Source organism: Anarrhichthys ocellatus, unplaced genomic scaffold (genome assembly GCF_004355925.1).
Source record: "Anarrhichthys ocellatus isolate YVR2014 unplaced genomic scaffold, GSC_Weel_1.0 scaffold42, whole genome shotgun sequence".
In the NCBI taxonomy this organism is placed as follows: Eukaryota; Metazoa; Chordata; class Actinopteri; order Perciformes; family Anarhichadidae; genus Anarrhichthys; species Anarrhichthys ocellatus.
This window is the reverse complement of record NW_022280072.1, coordinates 259,123-271,824: the sequence shown is the minus strand read 5'-3', so window position 1 is coordinate 271,824 and position 12,702 is coordinate 259,123. Positions and strand designations below refer to the sequence as shown.

The following is a 12,702-nucleotide window of genomic DNA, read 5'->3' as shown; positions in this document are numbered from 1 at the left end:
GTTCTTTCTAGTTCCCAATCTGCGTTTGCCTCTTTAGGTTGTTCACGTCTAACCTTCACATTTCATCCATATCTGTGTTGAGATTCCACTCCAGAGGTGCTTGTGTGTAGCTCAATGGCAAAAAAAAAGCTTTTAGTGTTGAAAATAAACGTGGTGACTGTGGCCAGAAGCTGCCACCCAACATTACACCAGGTTCAATAACAAAGTGACAGATGTTAACTTCAGAGAGCTTGGGTTTGACTCACCAGCATGGAAAACAGATGAAATAGCTTTGCTCCGTATTTAGCGTGTGGTTTCAGGGAAATGCATGACTATTGGCTGTTGGTGAGCTAATCAATGGGCTCTCATCGATAATCCCCCTTTCATCTGGCTTCCCTTATCAAACCTTTTGTCGGTCCCGGGTTCACCACAGGCCACTGACATGGAGGAGGCGTGCTCGCTTATGTGCAGAAGGCCACTGTGTAGGAGGCTTTCATTACCAGAACCATCTCTGTAGAAAGAGGAAGGGAGGCCAAGGGACACGTTTCTAGTCCTTTGGCCGTTATCAGAATAGAGGTGTAAACAACACGAGGAACACATAGCTTTTCAATGTGGAATTTGCAGCAATTTGAACAGGTCTTTTTTCTTGCAACAAATAGACGTGTAACATGTCCATCTATGTGGAAGTGCAGATGCAGCGGTCTGTCGTCCGGCTGCGTTGCAGCTTCTCACGGTGTGCGCGCCCTGTTATTGGCGCCCTGCCCGAGCAGTGCATTTTGACATACAGTAGCTGCGCTCTTTCATGTTCAATCCTCTCTCTCAGCTATTTCTTGGATGCTCCGAGTCGAGCCCTGTTCTCAGCCTCGCCGGCTACAAAAGCGGGGAGCTACAAGTGGCGCTTCAAAAACTACCTTTTGCTGTAAGTACATGTGTCAGGAAGCGGGGGCTTCACATGAGGCACAGCTCTCTCTCTCTCTCTCTCTCTCTCCTTTAGCAATCTGTCACTCCACTTCCATATTCTGTCTCATCTTGAGCTGCACTCACTGAACTGCCCCCCCCGCCAGCTCCCTTTCAACCTCCTTCCACACACACAAACCCATGGTCCCTGCATCTTTCCCGTCACATTTTGCAGGTTAAAGCAAATGTCTAAACTGCCGAAAACCTGCACCTGTACTTCAGTATTCTGTGCAGATGTATTATGTAGGAAAAAAATGTACCAAAATATATTTAATTGGACTCAATATTGTGTGAGCTCTTTGACTTTCCTTTGTCTTTTCCCCAGACCCCCTGGGCCTCTACCCAGCAGGCTCATAATAATCCATGTGTAGGTCCTGTCCACCCCTCAGGCAGCCGAGATGGTTCAGTCCAATCATCAATTACATTAGCTTTTGATATAGAGTAAGGCAATATTTCACCAATGCAATTCAATGCGTCTCTGGTTTTTCATATGCCACTCATATCATGTTCCCTCATGAAATATATTCTCACATGAAATATTAGACTGAATAGCAGCTTTCACTCAATGTTATTGAATGGGCTAGTAATGAACACTCACGGAGACAACCTGACGTACTCATTTTGTTTTTTATTTATTTATTACCTAAAAAAAAGAAAATGTTCTATCACAAGTCACACTGAAATGTATTGCTTAAGGAAAAAAATATATTCATATATTTTTTCATTTTTTTCTCATTTTTTATCTTATTTTTTTCATTTTTTCCTCCTTTTTTTTTTTTTAAATTGGAAACATGTTTTGTTCCCGTTATATTCCACCAAAAAAAAAAAAAAAGTTTTTTTCCGGACACCAGCATCAGCTGCTGCTATGTCCGTCTCCCCCGCTTTTAAAAAAAAATGCACAAAGAAATACATAATTCACAGTTACCATTTTGGTTTCATAAATTAATACAGTCACACATGTGCTACACCGGTCTAGAGCTAGAACATTGTAAATTGTATTCTTGAATCCTGTTATTTTCAATAGTTGGCTACAAGAAAGAACAGGCAACTTAAATGACGTGATCAGAATTCCACCAACATACTGTTTTTTTTATCCTCTCTGTAATGCTTTTGTCATCTTTTTTGTTTCGTTTCATCTTTTTGAGTTTCACACAGAAGTGAGGCACACACAGAGTATAGTTCATACATATACAAAACAAAATTAAATAAAAATTTGGGAGGGGCAAGGGGATAAATTGTCCGTTAATAATGTTGTATCCAAGGAAACAGGAAGTGCGTGTAGTCTGGAGTCCTCAGAGGACATTTCTTAATAAGGGCTGTTTCTTGCCATCTACGTACTGCGGTGTGAACTTCCCCAGTTAACATACGTTACACAGATTTGTAGCCTTTTGCAGCTTGTTGGTGGGAGGACTGAGTTAAGAGGGACGTGAGGTTTCGGACAACAGAGACCAACAAGCATGGCAACACAATGACGAAATGGGACGAAGGCAGTGTTTGAGGATCAACACCAACTTTTTGAGTAGTAGTCGATTCACTCGAACAAGCTTCGCCCCTAAAAATCTACGACTCTCGTGGCTGCGAATACTGCAGTCCTGCGTATCAACCAATGAAAACAAGCTTAAATCTGACACTGACACAGCAAGGGCAACATTTTTAAGGCACAGAAGCCTTGACATAATAGAGACTCCACCAGCTAAAAGCACTAAACGACAGATGCCCAGTGTCCTCAGTGACAAAAATGGCGCCTGGATGACAACAAGTCCGACAACGATGCACACAGAAAGTTTTAAAAACCAAAATAAAACAACGAAACGAAAAAAAAACATTCCCGCCCCCATTGTCCCCAAGTGTCTCATTTTTTTAGTGAAAGGTAAGGCCACTTAAAAAAAAAGATGAGGTTCACCAAAAAGGGTAATCTCTCACTGCAATCTCTGGGAGTGCAATTGTGGTAGGGTGGTCGATCGGTCAGACAGACAGACGGATGAAGAGACAGACCGGATGCGTCTCTCGGGTTTGACGGGACAGAACTGCAAAATCCGCCCCGGTCTGTTAGTTCCCTGCCAGAGTACATCCACGCGAGCCTCGGTTGGCGTTCGGGCTGGGGGGAGAGAGGGAGGGAGGGGGGAGGGTTGGTGGCTTAACAGTTTGTAGGGCTGTCTGGGTCCTAGAGAGTCACGGTGGGGGTGAAACAAGCGCTCGGGGGGGGGGGAGTGGAGAGAGACTGTCTTTGCTCATCATCATCTTCATTGACACACAACAGGAATGTTCAGTGCTGAGCAAGACGCGAGTCCACACTTAACTTCATCTGTTTTGGTTTTTTTGCGTCGTAATACTTTTAGCAGGACACCGTTGTTCTAACATTGAGGAAATCAAAAATGACAAAAAAAAAACCTAACCAACAAAAGCAGCATTGTTAATTTTCTTCACAAATTCATGCATGTTGTTGACCTTCATTCCCACAGCACCAGTTTCTTTTTTTTCTTCTTCCATCAATAGAAAAAAGATCAGTGTAATTATCACTTCTGCATGCAAAGAAAAAAGTCACTTTTTCCCCCTTTCGCGTTTTTTTTTCTTATTTTTTCCAAGTCCCCATGTGTAGCAGCAAAACTGTGAAAGGCCTAACCTGATATGTCAACGGATGTACTGGTGGAGGCACTAGATAATGATGCTGGATACAGATCCCACTTCTTCTCCCCCTTTTTGCCAATAAAAAAATAGCCATTACTATGAGGACTTGTGGTAAAGGAACTTCGAAATTTGATGTTTTATCCTGTCGGGATGTTAAGTCGGGACCCATGCATTCACTGCAGCTGATCTTCATGATTTCTGAGAAACTACGGGGGTTATTTGAGAGAAGACAGCTCAGACATAAACATGGGGTTTTCTAAATCAATTTACACTTAAGTCAAACGTACACACACCCTCATAAACCTTTGCCAATTGTCACATTTATGTACACAAACTAATGCAAACCCTCAAGTCCATTCAGGTCTGTAAGACATGAGGTGGGCTGGATGAAATTTGACTTTCCGTATCATTTGCTGTGGCTGGACGACTACAGTATAATTCATGAACGAGCTAATGAACGAGTGATTGAATGGACGTATTTGTTGTTTTTTGAAAACAGCAGATAGGAAGAGAAATAAAAAATAGATTTTTTTTCCATATACATTTTAAAGATTTTAAAATCCTCTAAAGCACTTTCTGTTAATATTAATTAATTTTGTTTACTCATTAATCATTCCTATCGATACCCTATGTCACTGAGGTTGATATCAATACTTCCATATTCATTTTTTTTAATTTTTTTTATTCGATTTCAGGCCCCACCTCCTCGTCCTTGCACACTTTGACCAGCTGTTATAAATCAAGAAAATGTGCAAATCAACAACTACTTTGAACTTTTATATGAAAACCTGAATGCTTTGTGAACAATGCTACATATTTGTTTTTGTTTATAAAATATAATAATATGTTTCAAAATGAAAAAAAAAAGAAAAGAAAAAGGTTTAACCACCCCGTAACAGGTCAAAACTAGACTCTGGTTGGTGAGTTCTGAGATCGATAAGAATGCCCGTTGGAATAATCCATTGTTCGGCAGTTCTGCCATTCTTGTGAATAGGAAACACTGAGGCCTCTGGTGCTCCTGTCCTGTTAATAAGTCCAGTGTGGATCTCTTCATTGCTGTCCAGAGTGCGCTTAAAAAAAACAAATCTTAGAAAAGAAAATACCACCACCACCACCACCCACTGAATTCTGCTATGCTCAAAGTTCAGGTGTCGTCTCTGTAATCGCACCGTTAAAAAGTCTTGTACACTGTTGAGTCCGGTTGTTGCCCGTCCAAATCCAAGCGTCAAAGGAAAGTTCTCTTGCAGTTGATGCTGTTTTTCACACGGTCAACTGTGAAGGGACGGGGCGGGAATAAAGTCTGCCAGGAGGGAGCCACGAGGACAACTTTGATTCCCTCTATATGTGCAGTTCTGTGTCCCCCTCCTGCCGATCCACTCCCTCCAAATATATCTCATAAGTAAATCCTCGAGCGATGCTTTGCGCGCATCGTCGAATCCGTCCCGCGGCGCGTGGGATCAGACGCTTCGGCCTCAGGCCATGACGAACTCGGACTTCAAGTCGGCCTTCCACACCGAGTCGTCAAAGTCCAGGTCAAGGGAGCCCTCGCTGGACCTGCTGCTGTTGCTGTTGCTGCGCCCGGCCTTCCGGTTGGGCAGCCACTGGTAAGGGGAGCGCTGGTCCCTCCTGGCCTTCCTGCGCAGGCGCTTCTGCTGCATCAGCACCTGCAGGCGTTCAACCTTGCAGCGGGTCGCACGGTTCTCGGTCTGACGAACGCGGTCACCTGGCCAAACGAGAAAGAGAGGGGAGGGACGGTCAGTCGGGTGTCGGCTAGGTTTGTTTCAACCCGAGCAGAATTAACTCTCATCAAAAAAACAAACAAACCGGTATTGAGAAGGTTGTCAATATATGTCTTTGTGTTTTAGTGTGTGTGTGTTCAGCACGCAGCAGATAAAGCAACACAGCCTTGACGTTCCCTTTGCTCTGACACACACACACACACGCACACACACACACACACAATGTGGAATTTGCTGCTTAACCTCCCCCACTGAGCCTCATTAGCTCCCCTCAGTGCCATTTCATCCCCTTATCGCTGAGTGGGGAGACCTTCGTCGAACTGAATCTCCTTGAGGACCAATAGCAAGGCCAGAACCGTACAAACAAAGCCAGAGGGAAGACACTATTGGGATAGCTGCCTATGATTTCTGCGCACATAATTGCAGACGACATGCCTCAGTGACTGGCAGTGCTGCTAAGTGCGTTCCTAGCTGTTGATGTGCCTATAGGAGCGTCCGGTCTCGAGGGAGAGGCTCGGCGTCGCACTGTGAATGCTTTCCTACAGTGGCCCGAGTCGAGCCTAATTCCATTTTATGCGTATATTCGGGGTCTTGGAAGGAAGAGAAAGGCAACCGCAATCTATTAGCCGGCTCCATTAGTATCTGTCTGGGAATTAAATAATTAAATAATGGGCTAGAATGTCAATAAACCGAAGCGCAGTGGCCATCTCTGCCTCTGCCGCACAACCAGAACACCCACAAACACACACTCCAATCCGCATTCGAGTACATCATGTGTTCACACAAAAAACACGTACACAATGTGTCGGCCCGTGCACGTGTATACACAAACTTTGCAGCTCGCGGGTGCACGCACGCACAAACACACACACAGCAACAGCCGCAGTAGCTTTTAACGTGGATCGATGGCAAATTAAAAAGACCTATTGATTAAACCTTAGCTCTAGTGCAGCCATCCATCTCAGGGCCCAGGACAACGCTATTGGCTTTCAATAGAAAATGCAAGCGAATGGAAATTGTAAGCAGAGAGAGAGAGGGAGAGAGAGATTGGGTTTTCTTCTGCTATTTTTTTTCTTTATTATGGCTGTAGCTCCCCACTCTCAGCTCATTGACCCAACAACCTCCCCCCCCCCTTACCCCAACTCCTCTTCTCTCCCTCTCTAATTCCTCCCCCCTTTCACCCCACAGCTCCTTCCTCCCCCAGCTCTTGCCCCATGTCTCCCCAGAGACAGCTAGGTGGGGCAGTGTGAAGAAGCAGGAGGCGAGAAGGGAGAGTAAAGGGGGGGGGGGGCGTTATGGGCTAAGGAATTCCTCCCCTAGGGGCGAGGGGGGATAGAAGAAAGGACGGAGGAAGAGGGTGGAGGGTAAAGGATCAGCCGTAGGTGGCAGTTTTCCGAATCGATCGTGCCCTCCTCTGCTCCATCGGAATGAATTCCGGACTCTGTGTGGGCTTCATTTCCCTCTTTCCTTCATTTGCTTATCGGGTCGAGCAGCGCAGACCCTTTTCTCCAGCTATAAATATGCACCGCTGCCTGGCAGTGCATACTAAAGAAGTAAACTGCCATCCAGCAGCCTTGATGCTGCGTTTTGAGAGCAGAAAGGAAGCGAATAGTGACACCGAGCCAACAGACAGAATGAATTCTGAAGATTTTTTTTTCCACTTCCTGCCAATGTGTTCTGCCCGCGGTACAAACGTATGTGTGTGCATTCAGATGTTGTGTGAGGGCAGCGTGTCATCTCCAGAGAACAGGGGGTATACCAAAAAAGGGGGGGGGGGGGGTTCTCCTACATTAGAGCCATTGTTCCGCTGCCTCAGCTCCATGTGACACCCACATACGCTGCCGCAAGGCTTTGTTCCCTCTTCCCCTTATTCCCCAGGTCTTGCTAGCTACAAGCTAAAGAGAATTATAATAAAACACCCATCGGCTGCATCGAAGTATGGCTGTACACAATGAAACGGCACGAAGCCAACACATGCACGATCTGTTTGTCTGGTGAAGTTTGTCTCTTTATTTAACCCGGGTAGCACCATTCAATACTCCATTTCCTCACAGTTAAATCTACTTGGACACCAACAGTATTTAAGAGCAGGCGCTCACACACACGGGCCGTTTGGTGGGGCTGCAGGTCTTGGCCTTTGTCTTGGCAAGATCTACGACAATGTGGAGCTACACCAAACCTGGTGTGTGTGTGTGTGTGTGTGTGTCCATTCATCAGCGTCACTACCGGAGCCCTGGGCGGCTGGGCCGGACACAGCTGGCCGCAAGGATCTCCAGACTATGTTTATGACAGAAGGGCTATTATTAGGGCTGGCTAAGAAGGACAGACTATACACACACACAAAACACACACATTAAGATACACACAGGCTGGCCCAAAGCCTGGATGCAGAGACTAAGGTTTGATGTGAGCACAATAACCTTGAAGGACCCTGAGTGAGAGACAGGGAATGAATGGAAACGCGCAGTGGAAGTTATCAAACAGAAGACTTGGTCAAGGACACGCCAGTCTCCTATACCTCCTATCTTTTTTCCCCCCCCCACCAATCACACTAAAACTCAATCCCTGGCAGCACACTTTTCCATCCCCCAAACTCTCCTCTGTGAAGACTTTGACACTGAACCTGTAAATACACAGAGCGCTGCAGAGAAAAACAGAGCGAGAGAGAGAGACAGAAAGAAAGAAGGGGCGATCTATGAATAATCGATGCGTCAGTCAGTTTTCCTTGCCTTTGAGCCCAGCCCAGCAACACAGCAAGGACTGAGATAGGGGAGCACACGGGAGGGTGGGGGGGAGGAGGAGGATGGAGGTAGAGAAGAAAAAAAAAAGGGGGGAGGAGGGCTGCAGTGTGCGGGACGCACGAGGAGATTAAAGGAGCTTCTCCTTTTATTGATTGTACAAAGATTGGCCTTCATTTGCAGTCGTCTTAGTGCTGTTGTTTGTTTGTTTGCCTTGATAAGTCTTGTGATCTTGCAGAGAGAACATTGTGTTTGCTCAGCATCAAGGGAACCAGAGGAACGAGGGGAGGGGTGGACAGAGAGGAAGAGAGAGTGATAGAAAATCACATTGCAGCAAAGTCGCCCTTAATCTCCTCCAGTATTACTCTCTCGACCCGTTCCACGGGTTAACGATAGAGGGGTCAAAATTCACAGCACCATAATAAACGCAGTGTTATCTCGATATCGGTATTCAAAATCTCAATGTTGTGTTCATAACAGAACAGTAGCTCAATGTCAACAGGTAAACTAGGAAACCTGACCTTCTTGGAGAGAGAAAAAATAAAATAAACGCCAATCAAGCTAAACACCAGAAGAAGAAAAAATGTAAACTAACTAATCAGACAAACTGAAACAGCCAATCAAATCAGAGCTAATATGAGCACTCTGACAGTCAGTGAAAGGGCATTGACGGCCCTGCAGGGACACAAGCTCTTCAATGACTTTTAGACTTCATTTGCATTCTCTCCCTCTCTCTCTCTCCTTGTCGACAATGAAAGGGCACCTGATGTGCTTGGCTGGCTTCGCTAGATAGCTCTGTGCCGCGTCGCCGGGGCGTTCGCTCAGTTTCCCGGTGCACGTGTGTGGCGACGAACCCTCCCCCTGTGTGACGACAGCAGAGTAAAGCCTACCAGTGGATAATGCGCGGCGCCTCGACCAAGCGGGTCGAGGCTTAAACATGGGACTCTGTGAGGTTAAGGCCGTAGGAGCTGCCCCCCCCCCCCTGTGTCTCTCTCTCGCTCTCTCTCATCCTCCCGTCACCCTCCCTCCTCCCAGCCAGCACGAAGCTAACATGATCTGACAAACCGAAAGGGGACGGGAATGGGGTGAAGGGACGTGGAAGGGACACAAGGGAGGAAGGGGGTTGCTTGGGGAAGCTTCCAGAGCTAACTTTGCCGCTGCTTTGCCCCCTCTCTGTGGGCCTGTGTTGAACTAAGGCAGCTGCGGTGGGAGTGGGACTAAAAGGCAGCCCTATAATCCCATAGCCCTCCCCTCCTCTGCCCCACAATGGCTCAGCCTGGTGCCCTGTATGCAGCCCCTGTCTCTGGCCCCTGCACAATGGGTTTGGCTGGGCAGGGGGCTGAAGGGGCTGGAGAGGAGGGGAGGGGGTGCCGGGGAGGTCCACCCCGACTCAGTGAAGGAATTTAGCTAACAATCAGCCTGCTGGGCCACGCTAAACCCCCTCCTGTTCAAACCCTGAACGAGACATGGGCGGACAAATCCCCACACTCCACACAAGCCATGAAACCCGGCTAGTCGAAGACTTAAACCAGGCGTTTTTGCGGCCGAGTGTGTGTGTGAGTGTGCATGCGAGTATGTTCAAACTCCTTATTTACGCTTGCCTTCTCCCCGTGGCATATGAACTTGCGGCGGAAAAGGGTAAAGGCTCTCAGGAGACGGCCCAGCTATGTGACATTTTCAAGAGTTTCACTGCACACACACACAAACACACACACTTTCAGGCAGATGAGGAGTGCGGGTTGTTCCTGTAGCTGAATGAAGGCAGGTTTCTGTGAAGCAGAGTTAAGCCGCGGTGTTAAGTCCAGTAAGTCTTCCATCAGGTGTCGGGCTGATAAGGCCACCTGAGAGCGCTTAGTCAACGGCTTCCTCGGGACACCGTGTGGAACGGGATACAAAGTCGACACGCGGCGTCTGTCCACTCGTTGTCTCCGCGAGCCAAACTGCTTGGTTGGGGACGTACACTGCGAGCAGGAAGTTGGACAGAGGCAGCGAAGTCGGGAAAAGGACATTAGACGGGCTACTCTGTCACCCATTCTTTTCATTTTTTACTTGGCCGTTGGTTAATCAGTGGGCAGTCGGTAGACTGATGGACAGGATATAAACACCCATGTGATAAATGGAGGCTTAGTGTTGTGGTTTTACCATCCCCCCTCTTCCTCCTCCTCCTCTCACTGCCCTCTACTTCACAAAGCAAATTCTTTTTCAGAGCTGCATTTCGGAATAAATCTATTAAAAGGCCAAATGAACACAGACGATGTATTGATGCGCAACACTGACGTGGAAAAGAGAGGGAGGAAGACGGGGGAGATGGATTTTACAGACGGGGCTGTTTATGGACAGCAAATGGGGGAAACAGCGGCGAGTGTAGACGAAGAGATAGATGACAGGAGTGGGGGGGTGAGGGGGGGTCTTCGGGCTTCCCTGAGTTAAGAAAATAAGCCTGTGTTATTCCAACTGTTCACCAGACACTTGTAAGGGTGACGCAAAGGAATACTGGACATTCCCCCGGTCAATCCGTACGCAGTCGCTGAAACTAAACACTGAAGGTCATAAAACAAAGGACGAAGCCAGGGTAGGACAATAGCAACGTATGCTCTCGCTCTTTCCAGACATAAATTGGCGGACCCTCCCTACCGATCTATTCAACAAACATTTACCAGCCGCTCACCGAAGGCGAGCTCGATTTCCTCGACGGGAGATAAGGACAATGCTGTTTCTCCGAGCACAGCCAGGCTATCCTTACAACACTGACTGAATGTTATCGCTTCTGGACATCTGTCTGACACTCGACATCCTGTGTCTCTGTGAGGAAAGGAGCTTTTTTTTTTTTTTTTTTTAAACACCCAAAACTCCAGACTCTAAAACAGTATCATCTGAACTCGAGCACCTGCCCTCTGGGCATCAGGGGTGCGTCGAGGTTTTTTTGTCCGGCCCGTACTTGCCCCAGCTGCAGCCCTTCTTTAAGAGGCAGGTTAAATCACCCAAAGCCTAATCTAATCTAAACATAGCTCAGCACAGGCTTGAAGGGGGTAAACCTATCTCCTTGGCACACAAACAAAGCCATCTCCGCCGCCTGACAAGTGAAGCCTGACTGAACAGGTTTGGAGAAATTTGTATTGCATTAGACGTTAGACTCCCCTCCCGATCTCTTCCTCTTCTCCTCTGCCTCAAAAACCCAGGAGAGATATACGTATGACTGTTTTTGTTCTTTTAATCTGACTTTTATCTTCCTGCTTTGACAGTATTTTAAGGATAAAAATAGCTGCTTGAACAAGGCAATGGTGCAAAAATAATCCCAACAGAACCGATAGCTACACGCGACGTGCAATGAGAATAGAGACAGTAGACACAAAGACGACAATTAATTCTTTGGTAAGTTACAATGCAAGAACAGATCTCAGTAAAATGACAGGTTCTAGATTGCAGTCATTTCACACACACACACACACACACACACACTCCTGCAAAGCTGTAGCGACTGCGGAAACATCTGCCTCGAGGGATGCACAATGACTTGCTGTGTGTGAGCATGAGTGTGTGTTTCTGTTTGTGTTCCTCACATGCTTCGCATGAGCAGAGGGAGTGCGGTGTGGAGTCACTCACCGGGGGGTTTGCACATGCGGATCTGACTCTGGCACTGGACCAGCGGATGGAGAGTCGGCGGAGGGCTGCTAGGGCTGCTGGCGGGCACAGAGGTAGCTTTGGGAGAGAGGCCCGTCATGCCGGCGACTTGGGGCGAGGGAGGCGGCGAGGGGGATGGGGAGGTGGGCGAACCACACTGGGTCTGGTAGCGGAGCTGGGTGAGGGAGGGGGGCATGCCCTGGTAGTGGCGCGTGGCGCTCAGGAGGTCGTTGAGGATCTGCAGGATGGTACCGATGTCGCGTCTGGGACGCCCAGTGCTGTCCTGGCAGTTAGGGTGCAAAGTGCCTAAAGAGAGGGAGCAAGAAAGATGGAGAAAGCGTTACGCGAGATGTCTACGAGTTAACAACAATAAAAAAACAGAAAAGTGAAAGCATTCAAGGTCATTCCTATACACATGCCCACAACAAACCCTGAGACCAGACAAAGGAGAATGTGTTGAATGAGAAAGTATTTATTTTGTGAGGCAAGTTCTCATAAAAGAGGCTTCTGGCTGGATCTCACTGCTTAGAGCAGCAAAGCATCTAAAAGGAAGCTTAGTGTCCTCTCACCTGAAAAGGTCCCTGAGAAGACTCCGGGAGCGTGGTTGACGAAGCTCTCAATGATGGCACCAGGTTTGCGGGAGCGTGTTGAGGGACTGCTGCCACCGCTGGTGCTGTCGGGGCTGTTGGGGGTGTTGGTGCTGTCGGGGCTGTTGGGGGTGCTGTTGGTGCTGCAGTTAGCCTGGAGGAAAAACATTAAATAGCATAAAGTGAGGCTTCGGGCCATGGTAAAAGCGGTGCGAAAAGAACACATGTACACAATCCCATCACATCCCATACTGTGTTAACATAATGCATCATACATAACATATACATTAGTTGTGAGCTGGGAAACGTTGAAATTGTGAGGGACAAATCGTGTTCATTTAATTGCGGGAATTCAAAATCGAGATTCCGATTAACATTTAAAAAATGTTGCAGCCCTACCCATCTACCCATCTACCCATCTATCCATCTATCTATCTATATATATATATATAT

General features: G+C 47.3%; 1 protein-coding gene across 2 annotated transcripts in view; it reads right to left on the bottom strand.

Moving 5' to 3' along the window:
- Nucleotides 1-2,020: 2,020 nt before the first annotated feature.
- The window catches only part of midn (midnolin), a 25,662-nt gene continuing 14,980 nt past the window's right edge, over nt 2,021-12,702 (bottom strand). For both annotated transcript variants that reach the window (XM_031868292.1, XM_031868291.1), the window contains 3 exons: nt 12,232-12,403; nt 11,645-11,968; nt 2,021-5,287 (listed from right to left, as the gene is read on the bottom strand). In XM_031868292.1, the coding sequence (XP_031724152.1) occupies nt 5,037-5,287; nt 11,645-11,968; nt 12,232-12,403 (747 nt within the window). In that variant the 3' untranslated portion in view covers nt 2,021-5,036. The remainder of the gene's footprint in view (nt 5,288-11,644; nt 11,969-12,231; nt 12,404-12,702) is intronic.